At 42.1% G+C, this 22,169-nt stretch overlaps 1 protein-coding gene across 2 annotated transcripts in view; it reads left to right on the plus strand.

Moving 5' to 3' along the window:
• sfswap (splicing factor SWAP) overlaps positions 1-22,169 on the plus strand; it is a 123,742-nt gene that overhangs the window by 69,557 nt on the left and 32,016 nt on the right. For both annotated transcript variants that reach the window (XM_061876699.1, XM_061876700.1), the window contains exons 11-14: positions 1,319-1,370; positions 1,706-1,809; positions 1,899-2,040; positions 7,812-8,008. In XM_061876699.1, coding sequence (XP_061732683.1) covers positions 1,319-1,370; positions 1,706-1,809; positions 1,899-2,040; positions 7,812-8,008 — 495 coding nt within the window. The remainder of the gene's footprint in view (positions 1-1,318; positions 1,371-1,705; positions 1,810-1,898; positions 2,041-7,811; positions 8,009-22,169) is intronic.

Consider the following 22,169-nt stretch of genomic DNA (forward strand, 5'->3'; position numbering starts at 1 on the left):
ATGTATTGATGTGACATCAGTGACAGCCCCACCCGAAGAGTGACCAACAGATTTGCCAACATGCACTCATTTTAATCCCTGAACATGTCTCTCTTCAGCCTCTCATCCTGATGCGTCCCATATATGACCATAGGATGAACAGTACTAAGACTATAGTGGCCAAACACAGTATTTTATCCAGCTTGGGCCATCTATGATCCATCCATCCATCCATTTTCTACCGCTTATTCCCTTTTGGGGTCGCGGGGGGCGCTGGCGCCTATCTCAGCTACAATCGGGCGGAAGGCGGCGTACACCCTGGACAAGTCGCCACCTCATCGCAGATCGATGATCCATTACTTGTTTGTCATTGGCCATAAGCACATTCAAAAAAACTAAATTGTGCCAAAATTTGGGAAAACGGCAAGAAGCACAATGAGAAAAAAACAAAATCGTAACATCAGCCAATAATGACAAGTTTTGTCTTTTAAAAAAAAACTTAAAAACATACATAATTATATATACTATGTATGTATGTATTTATATAATTAGTGAGTATATATATATATATATATATACATACATACATATATGTATGTATATATATGTATGTATATATTTATATACACGCATGTGTGTGTGTATATATATATATATGTGTGTATATATATATACGTATATATACACATATATATGTATATATGTATGTATATACACATATATATCTGTATACGGTGTGTATATATATATATATATAAAACTACACACAGAAAGATCCTGAGCCAGGCAGTAAAAAAGTCCTTAATCTAAAATGTAATCAGTTGTTTTTTATCCTTTCGTTTCCTGAAAGCTGAATAAATGTTATGAGTTATGCCATCCATCCACCCATTTTCTACCGCTTGTGTTGCTAAGTAATTCACTAACTGGCCTTTTGGCATAGGTATTAAAGCAAACATGTTTTCAAGAAACTTGTTTGTGTTATTTAAAAGATAGGTTAGTGCTCTAATGTATGTACACGTCTAAATATTTAATTTTTATTTAAAAAAAAAAACTTTAGTTATACCGGTCATTTTTTTTTCCTTCGTAGTCTTAGTTACGCTTTTAGTGTTGTTCTTTTTATTGCTGTGTTTAGTGTATTAATAATTGTATTTTTGTGCGGATGTACAGTTTGTATTTGATCAACACACAACCTCACATTGTCCTTCGAGATGATTTAGGTACTTATTTCCCTTACCTTACTTGCCAAGTACCCTCTGTCTCTAGTCGCATTTGTTTTACCTGTAAAAATGAAAAATTAACATTTTGTGTGTAATTCTTTTTTTGGCATTTCCATGTTTAGATGAACATGCTTCAGTGGGATGAATCCGGCAGTGATTCCAAGATAAGCAAAGGTATTTCTCATCTCCCTTTTACCGTTCCTGCCTGGATAGGTACTATGTTGTGCTTTTTTTAATCTTGTTTTTTTCACCAAGTATCCAGAAGTCTGGTGGTATTCACACTAGCAATTTTTGACAAAAAATTTCTGGAGTCGGACAGAATCCCTCAGATTGCACATGCTTGCAAATGAAGACAGTCTTTTACAAATAATTTTAACAGACAGCAGGCTAGAGAGTATGATTAGCTAGTGATGGTAATATACAAAGAGGATTTCAAACTAAAGATATGGCGTTTTGTGAACACGTTGAGTCTAATAAATGAATCTTATCTGTTTCTGTGCTGTTTGCAGCCTCTTTTGCCCCAATCTGTTTTGCCATCAAGGCAAAGGAGAATGACCTATTGCCCCTAGAGAAAAACAGAGTTAAGCTGGATGACGACTCGGACGAGGACAAGGTTTTTATTTTTCTGCTTCAAATTGAAACGGGACTCTTGACATCATGTGATTTGAAATAATTTGTCCCAACGAATTAATGTGTTTATAGTTGCTGGAAAGCGAGGGTCTGCAAGCCGCGGTTGCTGCCGCTGTTGCTGCTGCTGAAGTGGTTGTCAAGGAATTACCTTCTGTTACTGTGGTAGAGGAGAAGAGACGGTGTCTCACTTTGGAATTGATGGAGGCCAAACAAGGTACTGGTAACAAAAAACATCCCTGGATTTGTTTATCGGTTTTTATGTCCATTGTTGTCTCAAAGGGAAACTTACATTTATACATAGATGTCTACCTTTCTGCTGTAAAATTGTCCATGAGGATGAAACAAAGTACAATCAGAAGAGTAAAAACATAATATTGAATTAAAGCAAGTGGAGGAGTTCAAGTACCTAGGAGTCTTGTTCACGAGTGGGGGAAGAGTGGATCGTGAGATCGACAGGCGGATCGGTGCGGCGTCTTCAGTAATGCGGACGTTGTACCGATCCGTTGTGGTGAAGAAGGAGCTGAGCCGGAAGGCAAAGCTCTCAACTTACCGGTCGATCTACGTTCCCATCCTCACCTATGGTCATGAGCTTTGGGTCATGACCGAAAGGATAAGATCACGGGTACAAGCGGCCAAAATGAGTTTCCTCCGCCGGGTGGCGGGGCTCTCCCTTAGAGATAGGGTGAGAAGCTCTGCCATCCGGGAGGAACTCAAAGTAAAGCCGCTGCTCCTCCACGTCGAAAGGAGCCAGATGAGGTGGTTCGGGCATCTGGTCAGGATGCCACCCGAACGCCTCCCTAGGGAGGTGTTTAGGGCACGTCCAACCGGTAGGAGGCCACGGGGAAGACCCAGGACACGTTGGGAAGACTATGTCTCCCGGCTGGCCTGGGAACGCCTCAGGATCCCCCGGGAAGAGCTAGACGAAGTGGCTGGGGAAAGGGAAGTCTGGGTTTCCCTGCTTAGGCTGTTGCCCCCGCGACCCGACCTCGGATAAGCGGAAGAAGATGGATGGATGGATGGATGGTTTGACAGACGAGAAAAGGAGGAAAAAGGGGGCAACCAGCTGTTTATTTACCTAATAAAAATCAATATTTAAAAATATCTCCTGTTAATTTGGTGAATGTGTTGGCAAATACAGTACTTTATTTAACACTAATACCACCTTATTTGTATTTCTACAAAGATTTTCTTCTCAATTGGCCTAAAGCCCACGGAATGTGGGCCATTTGCGGCCCATAGGCCAATATCTTGTGGCCCTTCATAGTGAAAAGTTAAGATTTGCACACCCTGTAATAGTTATATATATTTTGGCAAACTTGAATACAACTACACTGTAATTACCGTAACGGTAAAAACACAAAAATTACAATGAAAAAACAATCATTGGGCAACACCAAAAACATCTTCCCATAAGAAAGCGGAAGTGTCTCTGTCCATCTCATGGAGAACTAAACGGTTTCAAAATATATATTTTTTTTACATCTAATTTTACATTTATAATGATTTGCTCTAGCTGCTGGTAGAGATAATTAACAACTTTAGTCACGTGGTTAAAACGGGACTCTGAAGTGAATACGTTGTGTGGCTTGTAGGTAAATTGAGTTTAAGACCACTGACCTACAGCCCTTATAGTGATTTGTAATCCATCGAAAGATTGCAAAGTAGATGATTTGAGAAAGTGCTGGCCAGTTATTTCTTGTTTTAACGTTGGTGTACACATTCAGGCACTATACTTGTAGGCCTGCAGCAGTCCAGTCAGCTTCTCTAAATAACGTTTTGACATCAAGCCTCTGATCCGTTTGACGGTTAAAGACTTTTTTTTTTATCCACAATGCTGCTCCTGGATTTCACATGAACTTAAGAAAACTTGGAATTCTCATGTTCTTATTCTACGTGTTAATTACTGAATAATTAAGGTTTTTCTTACCCTGTGATGCAATGCTTTTTTTTCCCTTTCCTGCAACCTTTTGCTGTTTTATCAGAAGAAAAGTTACCTTGTCATACAGGTTCACGGACTTTGACCCAGCTTCAAAACCTTTTTTGAGATCTTCATCCCTCTTGAGTGCATCTTAAAATGATCACAAAGCAGCTGACATAACACCTGGTCAAACATAACAGTTGCATTTAACCAAGCAAATTGTATTGTAGATCCTAAAAGGGACAAGCGGTGAAAAATTAATTGATGAAGTTTCCGAGTGATTGTAAACTAAGGCATTGAATAATCAAACCTTCAGAATGGAAGGTTGAACTCTGAAGGAAAGAATACAGGTCATGGTGTCTGAGTCAACAATTAAAGGAGACTTTATGATTTTGATGTTTATTTAAAATAATTTGGTCTGGTCTAGTCTCTAGATAATATGTATATGTACATGTGGATATGCTTTGGTGTAAAATGTGCTCTTCAGTCAATTTTATAACCCATATTTGACTCTGTCTGTAAGAGGTTGGATTGTGGTCTGGAGGCGTTTCCAGATTGCAAATGAAATTGAGACCCACCCTCTCTACATTTTCAAAAAAATAAATCGTGATACTTTTAACATGATTTTTTTTTTAAATGTACTCTGTTTAAATATTTATATTTAAATGGTCAACACTTTTTTTTCCAGACATAATCGGAAATCAACAAACCATATAAACATAGTGTAAATTGAACTAGTCACATTATTAGACACACCTGCACACACTGATCGTTTCAGAGAGCGCATTAACAAGTTTTAAAGATCATAATTCCACCAACTTTAGGATGATTAACTTGAATTATATCTGAAGAAAACTTTTGTGTTTATTTTTTATTATCTGACGCAGTGGTTATTTTTTTCAATTTAGATAAAGCAGGAATTTCAAACTCACAGCCTGTGGGCCAATTGCTGGTCCATATTCTGTGGCCTTTTACTCAAAGTGGAACTGCTTTTTTTTTTGCCTATAAATCACAATCCTTATGCAAGACAAACACACATGTTTTTGATAAATTTGTATGCACTCTAACTAGTAAATACATTTGAGCAAAAGTAAGCTTACAATGGAGGCTATTGGAGTCACTCTATTCCGCTTATAAAGCGCTCAAAAACACATCCAAAAACACATCCATAAACCTCCAGCTTTTTGTAAAGCTTCTGTAAGTATATATGTAGTAGAGTAACAGGCACATTCATGTTAACATGTAATATTTACATATTTTGATCATTTTAAGCATAAAGCGGTACATTATTTTCACAGAGACATCGCAACGATAATTGTTTCCTTCAACAACATCACTGTTTATTTACAATTCATGCAGAGACCATGTTGACATAACAAACTTATTCAAACATCACCTGCTGTACAATGTCTGCTCTCACTTGGATGCCGACTTTAAGGATGTTGATATATTAATACTTGCGAAGATTAAAAAAAAAAAAAGGGGGTTTGTGCAAACCAGCGTCTTTCGTTGGTCTTTCTTTCCTTCTCTGGGTCTAAATTGGCTTTCAAAGTGTACCAACTTCTCAGTTTGTGTCTACATCATTTTACTATCAATTTAAGAGGCATGATTTATAATCTAGAATTACCTTTCACAAGCCCAGAGGCCAGAAAGCAGCTCACCAGCTGTTGATGTCAATACAGCAGCAATAGAAATATCCCTATCTCTGATCGATTTGCCATTAAATTTTGCTCCTTGACGTTAACGCTTATAATAACAATATTGCTAATACTTGTTAATATTCAGGTCACGAAATGTAACTGGAGTATTGTTGGCGCTTTTTGGATCTTTATTTATTGGGTTTTATGGTCGAAACAAACACAATTAACACATTGGCCACATTGTAAGCAGATGTTTATTTACAAATTAGAATGCATAAAATAAGAATGTGGGATTAATAACAGTGTCAAATTGTACACTTTTTACCTATAATTATGCATTGTTGATAGATAGATAGTACTTTATTTATTCCGTCAGGAGAGTTCCTTCAGGAAAATTAAAAGATGATTTAAGGTCTACCATAGCTCAGGGTCACAATAGCTGCTAGTAGAAGTATTTAACAAATTTAGTCACGTTTTCAAAACATGATTCTTAAGTGAATACTTTGTGCGACCCAGCCTTACCCAGACTCTACCTCCAGCATCTCCAGTAAATTGAATTTGAGACCCGTGGTCTAAAGCATTTAGTTTTTTTTTATGTTTACCATTAATGTTGGAGCGTAGCATTGTTTTTGTTGCAGATGTAGCTATTTCCTTTAAGTGCCAAATACGCTTGTATATTTTCAAATTGGTTCCAATGATTGACAACAGTTATGCATGTTCAGATAGCACCGTTGACCATGGTCAACTTAGATTACTAAATGTGTTCCTCTGTAGTTGATATCGTTTTTTACTGTAATCATGGCGTACCAGAGGAGAAAGATTTAAGTACCAAACAAAAACTGCATATTTATCTAGGCAGATTGTTTGTAGAATTTATTAGATAAAGAGGGAAAGAGCAAGAGAGAAATAACTTGCCCTGGATCATAACGACAGTTCCTAACTGGAGCCTTGAAAGACAAACAGACAGACAGTTCAGACAAATGTGCTACTTTTCAGCATCAAGGGAGCTGACAGGTCCACTTAAGGTCCAACGGGCAGGTTTCAGAGTGTAATCGTCTCTTTTCAGAGCTGACCGACCGCCAGAGAAAGAGGCTTGAAAAGCTTAATAAATAACTGATTGAATTTGTTTGGCTATGTGGCAAAGTGGCTGTCGGTCAGCGGGCCAAACTTGATCAGATAGCAGGAGAATCAGTGGCAGACAGCTGAATGCTAATCTGTATCGATGGGCTGGAAAACAGCCACATACACCTAAAGTGGCTTCCTGTGATAAGTGGACCAATTCTTTGGACTGTGTTTCAAAATGTGAAACACCAGTGGGGCGTTTTCAATGTAGATTTTGTACATAGTGGCACCTTGGTTTTTGTTCGTAATCTGTTCCAAAAGGTCAGACAAAAACCAAAGCCATTATTACCATACAAAATAATGTACATTCAATTAATACAATCTATCCATCCATTTACTACCACTTATTCCCTTTTGAGGTCGCGGGGGGTGCTGGCGCCTATCTCAGCTACAATCGGGAGGAAGGCGGGGTACAATCTAGTCACCCAAAATATTAAAACAACATATTCAGTAAGAAATAAAATATAGTTTAACTTCTATCCCGTGCGTCACCTCCACCTCCATCCCTAACAGATCATGACATATTTGGCCCCATTGTGGGTTATTGCACTTTATAAAAGGCGCAGAGACTTGAGTCACCAACATACAGGATACTTTGTCTGGGCCCCCAATTCCGCGGAATGATACCAGCCTGGGTACACCACAGTTTATTAGGCACAAAGTTAAGCCATACCATAACTTCGATGGGGTACAAAAACCTGGGGAAATTTTAGTAATTATGTGTCGAAAATTAAATTGTCTAAAAGGTTGAGCGTACAAAAATCTAGGTACCACGTTACTTATTTTCTCTTGCCTAATTGTATCCTTCCCGTATGTTGTTTTGGTGTTTTCTAAGCCCTTTCACATGTTCTTTCACCCGTTTTTGTTTCTCCATCTTTCTTTATCTTCATCTCTCAGAGCTACTAATGTATTCCTCCCCCATTGTCGTGCAGATTTCTCCTCGCCTATTCTAATATGACCCTTACTCGGATTTATATGTCATCTCTGATTTCTCCAGATTTGTCCGCCACCACAGGCGTAGTTTGGCTTATCATTAAGTGCAAAAAATGGCAAACTGCAACCATCAACTTTTGTTTGATCTGACAGCATGCGGAAAATAAATCCCACCATCGATTGCATGTAAATTTTTTGGCTTACATTTCCACAGACCAATAACCATCTTGTATCTGACAAGGTAGCGTGAAAAGTAGAGCATTTCTTATTCTTCTTCTTCATATTGTTTATTTCCGTCCTTAATCGAGTGGAAATATATTTCAGCAATGGTAAGAAAACAATATTGTTAAAATATTCCCTCTTTCATCTCAGCCAAACAGAGACTGGAGGATCGTCTGGCAGCTGCAGCCAGAGAAAAGCTGGCGCAGGCATCCAAAGAGTCCAAGGAGAAACAGCTACAGGCTGAGAGGAAGAGGAAGGCAGCGCTATTCCTCCAGACTCTCCGCAGCCCATTAGCAAGGGAGCCAGAGGCCAAGAGAGCTGAACTAGACTTATCTACACGGCTTGAGGTAGATAAATGATTGATAAAGGGGCTTCTGTAATTGTCATTGTGTTCATGTTCCTACATAATTTAAACAGACTATTAACCTACTCACCCCTGCTGAAATTATGGTTAAGCAATCCTTAAAAGGACAAATAGTTGGCACCCGAAAAAGACAGCGTCACTGTAATTTGTCTCTTCTGTTCCTGCAGTGGGGTACAGAAAATACAATTTGTACATTTACATAATATCCATTTGCATGACATTTTTTTTAATTAATTCATGAAACATTTTTCTTAAATCATCAATTACTTCTAAATTATAAACTATTATTGTGACCCCAAAAAACTGAAAATAGTTTAAATGTCATATCCCTAAATTTGGTCATTAATTTGATTGATCCATACATTTAATTAGGAATGGTCCTAATATTGATTAGTTGGGTAACTGATCAATAATCATGTACTTGATTTTGTCTATTTGATTGTTGATGGATTTCGAATTGAGCGCACTACGTAGCTGCAACTAGCAGAAGTGCTGTTGTTTCAGTCTTTACTAGTTTGATGTCTGAAGAAGATTTCTAACATCTATGCAGACTTGTAAAACAGTGCTTCTCCACACGGCGCTGGCCTCGTGAAAAAACATAAATAGCTTTTCAAACAACAATGAATCAATTTCCATCAATCCATCCATCCATCTTCTTCCGCTTATCCGAGGTCGGGTCGCGGGGGCAGCAGCCTAAGCAGGGAAGCCCAGACTTCCCTCTCCCCAGCCACTTCGTCTAGCTCTTCCCGGGGGATCCCAAAGCGTTCCCAGGCCAGCCGGGAGAAGTAGTCTTCCCAACGTTTCCTGGGTCTTCCCCGTGGCCTCTTACCGGTTGGACGTGCCCTAAACACCTCCCTCGGGAGGCGTTCGGGTGGCATCCTGACCAGATGCCCGAACCACCTCATCTGGCTCCTCTCAATGTGGAGGAGCAGCGGCTTTTCTTTGAGTTCCTCCCGGATGACAGAGCTTCTCACCCTATCTCTAAGGGAGAGTCTCGCCACATGGCGGAGGAAACTCATTTCGGCCGCTTGTACCCGTGATTTTATCCTTTCGGTCATGACCCAAAGCTCATGACCATAGGTGAGGATGGGAATGTAGATCGATCGGTAAATTGAGAGCTTTGCCTTCCGGCTCAGCTCCTTCTTCACCACAATGGATCGGTACAACGTCCGCATTACTTAAGACGCCGCACCGATCCGCCTGTCGATGTCACGATCCATTCTTCCCCCACTCGTGAACAAGACTCCTAGGTACTTGAACTCCGCCACTTGGGGCATGGTCTCCTCCCCAACCCGGAAATGGCACTCCACCCTTTTTTGGGCAAGAACCATGGACTCGGACTTGGAGGTGCTGATTCTCATTCTGGTCGCTCTAGTGAAAGCTGAAGATCCCGACCAGATGAAGCCATCAAGACCACATCATCTGCAAAAAGCAGAGACCTAATCCCGCGGCCACCACCCGGAACCCCTCAACGCCTTGACTGGGCCTAGAAATTCTGTCCATAAAAGTTATGAACAGAATCGGTGACAAAGGGCAGCCTTGGCGGAGTCCTACCCTCACTGGAAACGTGTCCGACTTACTGCCGGCAATGCGGACCAAGCTCTGACACTGATCGTACAGAGAGCGGACCTCCACAAATAGACAGACCAATACCCCATACTCTCTGAGCACTCCCCACAGGACTTCCCGAGGGACACGGTCGAATGAAGTGAAGTGAAGTGAATTATATTTATATAGCGCTTTTCTTCTCAAGTGACTCAAAGCGCTTTACATAGTGAAACCCAATATCTAAGTTACATTTAAACCAGTGTGGGTGGCACTGGAAGCAGGTGGGTAAAGTGTCTTGCCCAAGGACACAACGGCAGTGACTAGGATGGCGGAAGCGGGAATTCAACCTGCAACCCTCAAGTTGCTGGCATGGCCACTCTACCAACCGAGCTAAACCGCCCCAATGAATGCCTTCTCCAAGTCCACAAAGCACATGTAGACTGGTTGGGCAAACTCCCATGCACCCTCAAGAACCCTGCCGAGAGTATAACGCTGGTCCACAGTTCCACGACCAGGACGAAAACCACACTGTTCCTCCTGAATCCGACGTTCGACTATCCGGCATAGCCTCCTCTCCAGTACACCTGAATAAACCTTAGCGGGAAGGCTGAGGAGTGTGATCCCACGATAGTTGGAACACACCCTCCGGTCCCCCTTCTTAAAGAGAGGATCCACCACCCCGGTCTGCCAATCCAGAGGTACCGCCCCCGATGTCCACGCGATGCTGCAGAGTCTTGTCAACAAAGACAACCCCACAGCATCCAGAGCCTTAAGGAACTCCGGGCGGATCTCATCCACCCCTGGGGACTTGCCACCGAGGAGCTTTTTAACTACCTCAGCAACCTCATCCCCAGAAATAGGAGAGTACACCACTGATTCCCCAGGCACTGATTCCTCATAGAAAGACTTGTTGGTGGTCCAGAATCTCTTCGAAGCCGTCCGGAAGTCGTTTTCCATGGCTTCCCCGAACTCCTCCCATGTCCGAGTTTTTGCCTCCGTGAACGCTGAAGCTGAACACCGCTTGGCCTGTCTGTACCTGTCCACTTCCCCTGAAGTCCAATGAGCCAAAAGAACCCGATACGACTCCTTCTTCACCTGGTGTCCACCAACGGGTTGTAGGATTACCGCCCCGACAGGCACCAACTATTTTGCGGCCACAGCTCCAATCAGCCTCCTCGACAATAGAGGTGCGGAACATGGTCCCCTCGGACTCAATGTCCGGCACCTCCCTCGTGACATGTTCAAAGTTCTTCCAGAGGTGGGAATTGAAACTTTGTCTGACAGGAGACTCTGCCAGACGTTCCCAGCAAACCCTCACAATGCGTTTGGGCCTGCCAGGTCCTCCCCCACCATCGCAGCAAACTCACCACCAGGTGGTGATCGGTAGAAAGCTCCGTCCCTCTCTTCACCCGAGTGTCCTAAACATGAGGCCGTAAATCCAATGACACAACTACAAAGTCGATCATGGAACTGCGGCCTAGGGTGTCCTGGTGCCACTTTTATGTTTGAACATGGTGTTTGTTATGGACAAACTGTGACCAGCACAAAAGTCCAATAACAAAACACCACTCGGGTTCAGATCTGGGCGGCCATTCTTCCCATTCACGCCTCTTCAGGTTTCACTGTCGTTGCCAACATGAGCGTTGAAGTCCGCCAGAAGAACAAGGGAATCACCCGAGGAAGTACTCCCTCGAGTGTACCCAAAAAGGGTAGGTACTCTGAACTGTTGTTTGGTGCGTAAGCACAAACCACAGTCAGGACCCGTCCCCCCATCCGAAGGCGGAGGGAGGCTACCCTTTTGTCCACTGGGTTGAACTCCAACGTGCAGGCTTTGAGCCGGGGGGGAAACGAGAATTGCCACCCCAGCCCATCGCCTCTCACTGCCGGCCACGCCAGACAGTGGAAGAGAATCCAACTCCTTTCAAGAGAAGTGGTTCCAGAGCCTTGCTGTGCGTCGAAGTGAGTCCGACTACATCCAGCCGGAAATTCTCTACTTCGTGCATTAGCTCAGGCTCCTTCCCCCCCAGTGAGGTGACGTTTCACGTCCCAAGAGCTAGCTTGTAGCCGAGGATTGGACCGACAAGAGCCCTGCCTTCGGCTGCCGCCCAGCTCACATCGCACCTAACCTCTATGGCCCCTGCTACGGGTGGTGAGCCCATTGGAGGGGGGACCCACGTTGCCTCTTCGGGCTGTGCCCGGCCTGGCCCCATGGGAACAGGCCCGGCCACCAGGCGCTCGCCATCGTGCCCCACCTCCGGGCCTGGCTCCAGAGGGGGGGCCCCCGGTGACCCGCGTCCGGGCAAGGGAAATCTGGGGCCTTTGTTTTTACTTTTCATAGAGGTTTTCGAATCATTTTCCCTCTTTTTATAACTAAAAGCCTCACTTAAATTCTTCATTTAGTCAAAAATCAACAGTGCGCCTTAACCTGGTGCGCCTAATGTACGGAATGGTTGTGCTTACCGCCCTCGAGGCAGTTTTATTTGGTACATGGTTTAATATATGTGACCAGTAGATTGCAGTCACACAAAAGAAATATGTGGGGACTGCGAATTGACACCAGCAAGCAAGCCCAAAACTTTGATGTTTGAGAATATAGAGCATTACACACGGCGCTCAGAAATCTGTCAAAATGTTTTACCACAAAGCCGCATGATGGATTGTCGCCGCATTACGGCCACCGTTGTCAGACGTACTGTGCTTCAACCAAAGGGAATTAATATGCTCTAAGAACTCCAAAATGGCACCTATTAGGAGACATCTGGTTTTGCATTATTAAGCAAACCAACTTTTTCTTACCTGTTGGTCCCTGCTGGTGTGTATTTGGGATATGCATCAGTAAGTCTCGAAAATGTGCATGCTTCCGCCGTTGTAGCCCGCGCCGTAGTCAACAGGCTCATTATTTTTCTTTATCTTCTTTTTGCGTGGCATTTATCCTTTGCTGTTGTCATTTCTAATACAAAGTAGCGTACGGTTCTTAATTATATCTGTCAGCGAACTCTCTACGGAAACGCCAAAACTAAGATAGATAGATAGTTGTAAACAAGATCGCCCACAAAATGGCGCATCCCGAAGAGACGGTAAAAGAGCGACTTAAAGTTGGTCTGTAAAACATTTGGGCCAAAGAACCTCTATTACATGTTATGTAGACTTCAAGATAGTGTTTTAGATGTAGAAGATAAAAAGTCATAACATGACACCTTTTAATCTGGTGCTCCTTTGTTTAAATACAGACCTGAATAGACCTGCTCATTTGCAGTGCGCCTTATAATCCGGTGAGCCCTATGGTCTAAAAATGATGTTTTTCATAGATAATCAAAGACATTACCTCAAGGCTCACTCCTGATACTTCTCGTCTCAAAAATAAATATAAGAACAAGAATTACACTAACATTTACAGATTTAAATACATTTTCCAGTGCATTTAAATAAGGGAGTCTTGATACAACTTGTTTAATTCCGATACTTACTGTATATTGGAGCCTTGAGTATTGATATATTAAAATATTTGCTCCAATCTTACATTTTTTTTATATATTTTGTTGTGTAGAATGAACAGGCTTGATCAAGGGAAATTACTCAAAAAACAATGTAGATATGTAAAACACTAACCTATTTATTATTAGCCATCTTGAATGGACCTATGCTCTCTTTAATTAAGTTTATTTGGTTATTCTTTTTTGGCAATACCTGAAGGTTACAATAATTCATAGAGTGAGAATCATGCCGCCATAAGTTGAATGAAGCTATACAGACACATTTGCTAGTGGTTATGTTCTAATTTGTGTGGCACAACAGAGTCCACACAACAGCCCAGTGGGTTATGCCTTCCTGAATGTTGCCATCAATGTTGGGAAAAGTGTGGTTTTAAAAACCACACTTCAGTTGGAATGAGAATCTTTGCTTCAATTAGCATGTTTGTATTGGCAAACTTCAGCAATCATACTGTATAATTACGGCTGACAGGTAGAGCTACTGCATGCCACTTTGAATTGGAAACACGCGGCTATGGTGACAATGTAGGTCTTCGTCCTAATAATGTCTTGCTCAATTGGCAATGGGAGCTCCAGGCCGCCAGCTTCAAAATCTGTGAATTAAAGATTCAGTATTTGTATTTCATGTGAGATACAAAGTATTTATTACAGATGCAGAAACACGTTTGTCTTACCATTGTACTGTATAATGATGCAATATATATATATAAATAAAAACCCAGTTTCCATATAAATTGGGAAATTGGGTTGGATGATTTGCAAATCCTTTTTAACCCATATTCAGTTGAATATGCTACAAAGACAACATATTTGATGTTCAAACTGATAAACATTTTTTTTTTGCAAATAATCATTAACTTTAGAATTTGATGCCAGCAACATGTGACAAAGAAGTTGGGAAAGGTGGCATTAACTACTGATAAAGTTTAGGAATGTTCATCAAACACTCTTTTGGAACATCCCACAGGTGTGCAGGCTAATTGGGAACAGGTGGGTGCCATGATTGGGTATAAAAACAGCTTCCCAAAAAATGTTCAGTCTTTCTCAAGAAAGGATGGGGCGAGGTACACCCCTTTGTCCACAACTGCGTGAGCTAATAGTCAGACAGTTTAAGAACAACATTTCTCAAATTGCAGTTGCAAGAAACTTAGGGATTTCAACATCTACGGTCCATAATATCATCAAAAGGTTCAGAGCATCTGGCGAAATCACTCCACGTAAGCGGCATGGCCGGAAACTAACATTGAAGGACCGTGACCTTCGATCCCTCTGTATCAAAAACCAACATCAATCTCTAAAGGATATCACCACATGGGCTCATGAACACTTCAGAAAACCACTGTCACTAAATACAGTTGGTCGCTACATCTGTAAGTGCAAGTTAAAGCTCTACTATGCAAAGCAAAAGCCATTTATCAACAACATCCAGAAACGCCGCCGGCTTCTCGGGGCCCGAGATCATCTAAGATGGACTGAAGTAAAGTGGAAAAGTGTTCTGTTGTCTGACGAGTCCACATTTAAAATTGTTTTTGGAAATTTTCGACATTGTGTCATCCGGACCAAAGGGGAAGCCAACCACCCAGACTGTTATCGACGCAAAGTTCAAAAGCCAGCATCTGTGATTGTATGGGGTAGGGCTGCAACTAACGATTAATTTGATAATCGATTAATCTGTCGATTATTACTTCCATTAATTGATTAATAATCGGATAAAAGAGACAAACTACATTTCTACCCTGTCAAATACTTTATTAAAAAAAAAAACTGCATACTGGCACCATGTCCTTTCGACTTGCCAAATAAAACAAGGCAAGTGTTACAAAAACGTTTTTTTATAAAGTGCACTATTGTCATGCACAATAGCAACAATTTTGTTTAGGGGAATTTCAAACCTTGCTACTACCTATTCCAACCATTCTGCAATGTTGGATGCTGAATGCATTTCCTCTAGTGGCATGGTCGTAAGGCAGATTGACTCCATGTTCCATTCATCTCCAATGTAGTGGCATGTATTGCCAAGGTAGGCTACACTTCTCCACACATCAGTAGTGAGAGCAAGTTTGCTCTGGGTGGCTTTTATGTCAGTTATCACAGCATGAAATGTCTGCTCGTACTTCCTCTCCATCAGTTTGGTAAAATGGGTCCTAGAGGGAAGAGTGTAACCAGGGTTGAGGACATTAATAATTTTTCTGAAACCGTCATCCTCCACCATTGATAGTAGCCTCATGTCAGTTGCCAACATATTCAGGATCGCATCAGTCAATGCAGCCGCTTGCTATGGTGTGCACACCTTCCTTTGTACCAAGTCTCTAATGCTGGCTTGTTTCTTTCTGAAATGAGAGAAACAATATTATGAACGTACATAGTAGCATCATTTACATGTAAATTAATACACACCTATTTGATTTATTTAATAATTTCTGATGTAAAAGGCACATTTTTTCATATCATGGTCACTGCTGCTTAGTTTTTCTTGTTATATTGTTATTTTTACTGTTTTATTTTTAATCTTATGTTGCTTTTTTATTTTTTATTCTTATTGTAATATTTTCTTTTTCTATTTAAACCCCCATTATTTACTCTTTACTTTTTAAATTCGATCTCAATTTTGTACACTGCTGCTGGAATTTAAATGTTCCTGAGGAAACTCCCTGAGCGAATCAATAAAAGTACTATCTATCTATCTATCTATCTATCTATCTATCTATCTATCTATCTATCTATCTATCTATCTATCTATCTATCTAAATACGCCAGCACATTAAAAAAAAAGCAAAATTAAATAAATGGACATAGGGGATGCAGCATACACCAATAATAACACAGACATGTAACTCATCAGATCAGAACTGAATCAGATATTGTACACATTTCTGTTATGAATAATAAAGGATTCATCTTAGGCTGCCTCTGAATAATAGCACGAAATATTCCAGCACCTTCATAACGCTTAGTTAAACTAAAGCGTCACTCAAGTCTAAATATATTGATATAGCTTTATTGATCCATTATGAAACCAACCTCAGATATTTCTGTCTGTTACGTTTATTTCCAAATTGGTAAACGTGCGTTTTCTTTCTCAAAACGGAGTCAAATGTGCCGGAGACACATTATCAGCCCCGCGTTGCAACAAAGGGATAACGTTAACGTTACTCACAAAAAAGCTGAACTTATGAATGCCGGTTGCCACTCATAACAACACAGAAAATGAAGACGTCGCATTCTCCAAAAAGTTCTAACACTCTGCTGCGCTTACTGAAAAAAATCTCCTCGTTAACAAAATATTAAAAAGACACAAAGACGGACACAACGGATCGATGTACTCGGGACTATGGACTGAAAAAGTTATATAAACCATGAGATCTTCCCTTCATCCATGGCTCCCACATGCTTCCTGTTCAGGTGCTCCCGAAGCGATGTAGCACTACCGTGCCACACAGGAAACGGTCTTCTTTGCAGTGTTTAAAGTGAAGTATTCCCACACTTTTGACGACTTAGGTCGTACACTTTTCTCCATTGCAGCATTGACCTCTGGATGTTTCTGCGCCGAACTATCCGTACTGTTACCCTCCGCCATTTTTTGAATGTCTCCAAACAAACGAGACTGCGTGGTCACGTGAGCTGAACATAACACTTCATGAGGCGTAGCCTCAGCGCCGCCCTGGTGCTGTTTTGTACTGTTTTTGTACTTATTTTGATTATTGTTTCTCAGCTGTTTGTAAATGTTGCAGTTTATAAATAAAGGTTTAAGAAAGAAAGAAAGGGAAAAAAAAACCTCATCGCATGTGAATTGCATATATCCTATTAATCAATGACTAAATTAATCGCCAACTATTTTTATAATTGATTTTAATCGATTAGTTGTTGCTGTCCTAGTATGGGGGTGCATTAGTGGCCAAGGCATGTGTAACTTACACATCTGTGAAGTCACCATTAATGCTGAATGGTACATACAGGTTTTGGAACAACATATGCTGCCATCTAAGCGCCGTCTTTTTCATGGACTCCCGTGCTTATTTCAGCAAAACAATGCCAAGCCACATTCAGCACGTGTTACAACAGCGTGGCTTTGTAAAAAAAGAGTGCGGGTACTTTCCTGGCCTGCCTCCAGTCCAGACCTGTCTCCCATCGAAAATGTGTGGCGCATTATAAAGCGTAAAATACGACAGCAGAGACCCCGGACTGTTGAACGACTGAAGCTCTACATAAAACAAGAATGGGAAAGAATTCCACTTTCAAAGCTTCAACAATTAATTTCCTCAGTTTCCAAACGTTTATTGAATGTTGTTAAAAGAAAAGGTGATGTAACACAGTGGTGAACATGCCCTTTCCCAACTACTTTGGCACGTGTTGCAGCCATTAAATTCTAGGTTAACATTGTTATTCATAATATTTTTGTCGTAGTTGATAAGTTAAGAAGCCTGGTATCTGTCAAAATAAACACTGAAAAGCAGGCAGGGAAACCCTATTAAGTAATATTCAGTATCTAACATGTGTGCATAGCCGGTCTGTTGCCTTATAGGCCAGTTGTGTGGGGGTTACTCCAGATGTTTGTTAACTTCCGCATCGTAGTGTTTCCAATACGTTCATGTATTTGTGGCGGCCTGCTACAGGAAGTGTTGCTTGTGTCATGCATTTACTCTGTAATCAAATAGCAGTCACAGAATTGCATGTATTTACAGTGGGAGCGTCATGCAGCAGCCTTGGACTAGCGGGATTCATGACTAGCTATATAGTATTAATAATAGAGCCTGGAGACATTTTTCTGTCATTTAGTAACCCTTCACTTTCTCAGTGTGTCGTGGTAATTGTGCAAATTAGACAATAACAATATGTTTGCCATGTATTCCTAACCCAAACAGAGCTCTGACCTCAACGTCATTAAAAGCATCTTCTATATAAATTAAAAAAGGAGACTTACAAACCCTCTTCGAGATCAAGAGATTTGAATTCACAAATCTGTGTTCCTGGAGGTGTGGGGGCGGTTTTCGCCGCACAGGAACATCCTTTTTTGCACGATGCATTTTCTCTGAATTGATCTTGGTGCAGACATCTGTGGTTGTGGAATATCAATAGGTTAACTGTTATTATAGTTCCCTTGGCCTGGCGCCTCTATTCATTTGTTAAAGCTTGACAATAGTCTATTACATAACATAAACTTTAACGATCAATAAGTTAAAGAAGATCTCGACATGCGGTGGCTGATTTGTAGTGTCACCGTTGTCGCTGTTCTTGTGATCATTCAGCATCACTTTTCCTTTCCATGGCTACTTTATAACAAACTTTTATAATTTGTCCAAATTAAACAGTATGGTATGAACTAATGTGTAATTTGGCAGCTGCTTTTCATACTGTATCATAACTAATTAAATTATGGCACTTCATTTGAAGTGATAAGGGAATGTCACCACTGTACTCCTAATCTTCAAGTGCCTCTCCCTCCACCATTGTCTTGCCTAACCACTGTTTCTGTTTACTGTTCCTCTTGCTGATATTGAAACCTAAGTATATATTGCCCTGGCAGGTGAGATGCCAGCCTGTGTAGGGGATAAGATTCCCATAAGTCAGACCTAATTTTAAACAAACCTTGCTTCCCATCATTTCATTATCTCTGCCTTAGCCCAGACTGCCGATAGTGCTCCAACCGAACGGTGTGATAAATATTCCTCTCCCGACTTCCCTGACTGTTGTTTTTAAAATAACTATTGATTGTCCCATGCACTTGGCACTCCACATTGCAGACGTCGCCGCTTTATCTGATTTTCCTCCTGCTTTCGTCTGCTTTCTTTGTCATCCCTTCTGTTTGCATTATCCCTCCCTTGTCCTTGTTTTATGCTTCACCCTTCTCTTAAGGAGTTTACCACATTGGGAATGGAAAGATTGACTTGAGAACTGAAGAACTATAATGGAGCCTTATGGTAATGTTAAAGTACATACTGTATGACCAGGTTATTTTTACAGCGCCTTTCACAGTAGACATTGCTTTCTGGTCTTATGTCAAGGTAAAACATTTTGAAAGACATAAAAAATAGGCTTGTTATGCAAAACGCAAATGTCCGCTGCAGAGGACGCTTGTTCTCAGAAAGGATACTTATCAGGCATCCTCATCCATCCATCCATCCATTTTCTACCGCTTATTCCCTTTGGGGTATCGAGGGGCGCTGATGCCTATCTCAGCTACAATCGGGTGAAAGGGGGGGGTACACCCTGGACACGTTGCCACTTCATCATAGGGCCAACCCAGATAGACAGACAACATTCACTCACATTCACACACTAGGGATCATTTAGTGTTGCCAATCAACCTATCCCCAGGTGCTTGTCTTTAGAGGTGGGAGGAAGTCGGAGTACCCGAAGGGAACCCACGCAGTCATGGGGGGAGAACATGCAAACTCCACACAGAAAGATCCATAGCCTGGGATTGAACCCAAGACTGCTCAGGACCTTTGTATTGTGAGGCAAATGCACTAACCCATTATTTTATCATGATTTAAAATACTAAACCCACTAACTTGTACCAGTGTTAGAGCTACTTCTACATGGCCAAAGATGCCAAAAAGGCACAAAAAGGCATTGTAGCAATGGAAAAATTGTGTAGTGAACTGTAATTACCCAATGTGGGCTGCAGAAGGCAGCGAACATTCTTGTCACAGTTAGACTAGTCTGGGAGCCAAAAAGTAACACGGAAGTGTACATGGAGTTGTCCTCGTGAGGGTGTGTCGTGCTTCTGCCTGTTGGCTCTACAGTGCCAGTTTTGTGAAAACAAATAAAAGACTAACTTGCGCACAGTCTGCCTCCTTCGTATATCCGCCACCATTAGAGTATGTTCATGAGTTTATTAAGATGACATGTTATAAAAATCTTCATGTTATAATTGAACAAACGTGTAGCCTTTATCATGAATGCAATCTTACATGCGTGAATTTATTAAGTGACTCGCTAGTTCAACAAAATATTTCAAAGTTACAATATTTGTTTTCAAATTTAGCCGCCATATCGCATGTACAGTTGTCAAAAAAGTATTTAGTCAGCCACCGATTGTGCAAGTTCTCCCACTTAAAATGATGACAGAGGTCTGTAATTTTCATCATAGGTACACTTCAGCTGTGAGAGACAGAATGTGAAAAACAATCCAGGAATTCACATTGTAGGAATTTTAAAGAATTTATTTGTAAATTATGGTAGAAAATAAGTATTCAAAGCTCTCACTGATGGAAGGAGGTTTTTGCTCAAAATCTCACGATACATGGCCCCATTCATTTTCTCCTTAACACGGATCAGTCGTCCTGTCCCCTTAGCTGAAAAAAAGCCCCAAAGCATGATGTTTCCACCTCCATGCTTCACAGTAGGTATGGTGTTCTTGGGATGCAACTCAGTATTATTTTTCCTCCAAACAAGACGAGTTGAATTTATACCAAAATGGATACATGGATGATACATCATGTGGCCAGATGAAACCAAAATAGAACTTTTTGGTAAATACTCAACTTGTTGTGTTAGGAGGAAGAAGAATACCGAGTTGCATCCCAAGAACACCATCACCTACTTTGAAGCATGGGGGTGGAAACATCATGCTTTGGGGCTGTTTTTCTGCTAAGGGGACAGGACGACTGATCCGTGTTAAGGACAGAATGAATGGGGCCATGTATCGTGAGATTTTGAGCCAAAACCTCCTTCCATCAGTGAGAGCTTTGAATGGTTGACCAAATACTTATTTTCCACCATAATTTACAGTGCACTATCAACACCGTGTATGGTGCGGTGTATGGTGTCTGCTGACTTCGACTGCGGATGTTGTGGATCGGTGGAGGGAATACTTCGAAGACCTCCTCAATCCCACCAACACGTCTTTCTTTGAGGAAGCGGTGCCTGGGGAATCTGTAGTGGACTCTCCTATTTCTGGGGCTGAGGTCGCTGAGGTAGTTAAAAAGCTCCTCGGCGGCAAGGCCCCGGGGGTGGATGAGATCCGCCCGGAGTTCCTTAAGGCTCTGGATGCTGTGGGGCAGTCTTGGTTGACAAGACTCTGCAGCATCGCGTGGACATCGGGGGCGGTACCTCTGGATTGGCAGACCGGGGTGGTGGTCCCTCTCTTTAAGAAGGGGGACCGGAGGGTGTGTTCCAACTATCGTGGGATCACACTCCTCAGCCTTCCCGGTAAGGTTTATTCAGGTGTACTGGAGAGGAGGCTTCGCCGGATAGTCGAACCTCGGATTCAGGAGGAACAGTGTGGTTTTCGTCCTGGTCGTGGAACTGTGGACCAGCTCTATACTCTCGGCAGGGTTCTTGAGGGTGCATGGGAGTTTGCCCAACCAGTCTACATGTGCTTTGTGGACTTGGAGAAGGCATTCGACCGTGTCCCTCGGGAAGTCCTGTGGGGAGTGCTCAGAGAGTATGGGGTATCGGAATGTCTTATTGTGGCAGTCCGCTCCCTGTATGATCAGTGTCAGAGCTTGGTCCGCATTGCTGGCAGTAAGTCGGACACGTTTCCAGTGAAGGTTGGACTCCGCCAAGGCTGTCCTTTGTCACCGATTCTGTTCATAATTTTTATGGACAGAATTTCTAGGTGCAGTCAAGGCGTTGAGGGGTTCCGGTTTGGTGGCCACGGGATTAGGTCTCTGCTTTTTGCAGATGATGTAGTCCTGATGGCTTCATCTGGCCGGGATCTTCAGCTCTCACTGGATCGGTTCGCAGCCGAGTGTGAAGCGACCGGAATGAGAATCAGCACCTCCAAGTCCGAGTCCATGGTTCTCGCCCGGAAAAGGGTGGAGTGCCATCTCCGGGTTGGGGAGGAGACTCTGCCCTAAGTGGAGGAGTTCAAGTACCTAGGAGTCTTGTTCACGAGTGGTGGAAGAGTGGATCGTGAGATCGACAGGCGGATCGGTGCGGCGTCTTCAGTAATGCGGACGTTGTATCGATCCGTTGTGGTGAAGAAGGAGCTGAGCCGGAAGGCAAAGCTCTCAATTTACCGGTCGATCTACGTTCCCATCCTCACCTATGGTCATGAGCTTTGGGTCATGACCGAAAGGATAAGATCACGGGTACAAGCGGCCGAAATGAGTTTCCTCCGCCGGGTGGCGGGGCTCTCCCTTAGAGATAGGGTGAGAA

This window comes from Nerophis ophidion, linkage group LG17 (assembly GCF_033978795.1).
Source record: "Nerophis ophidion isolate RoL-2023_Sa linkage group LG17, RoL_Noph_v1.0, whole genome shotgun sequence".
Lineage (NCBI taxonomy): Eukaryota > Metazoa > Chordata > Actinopteri > Syngnathiformes > Syngnathidae > Nerophis > Nerophis ophidion.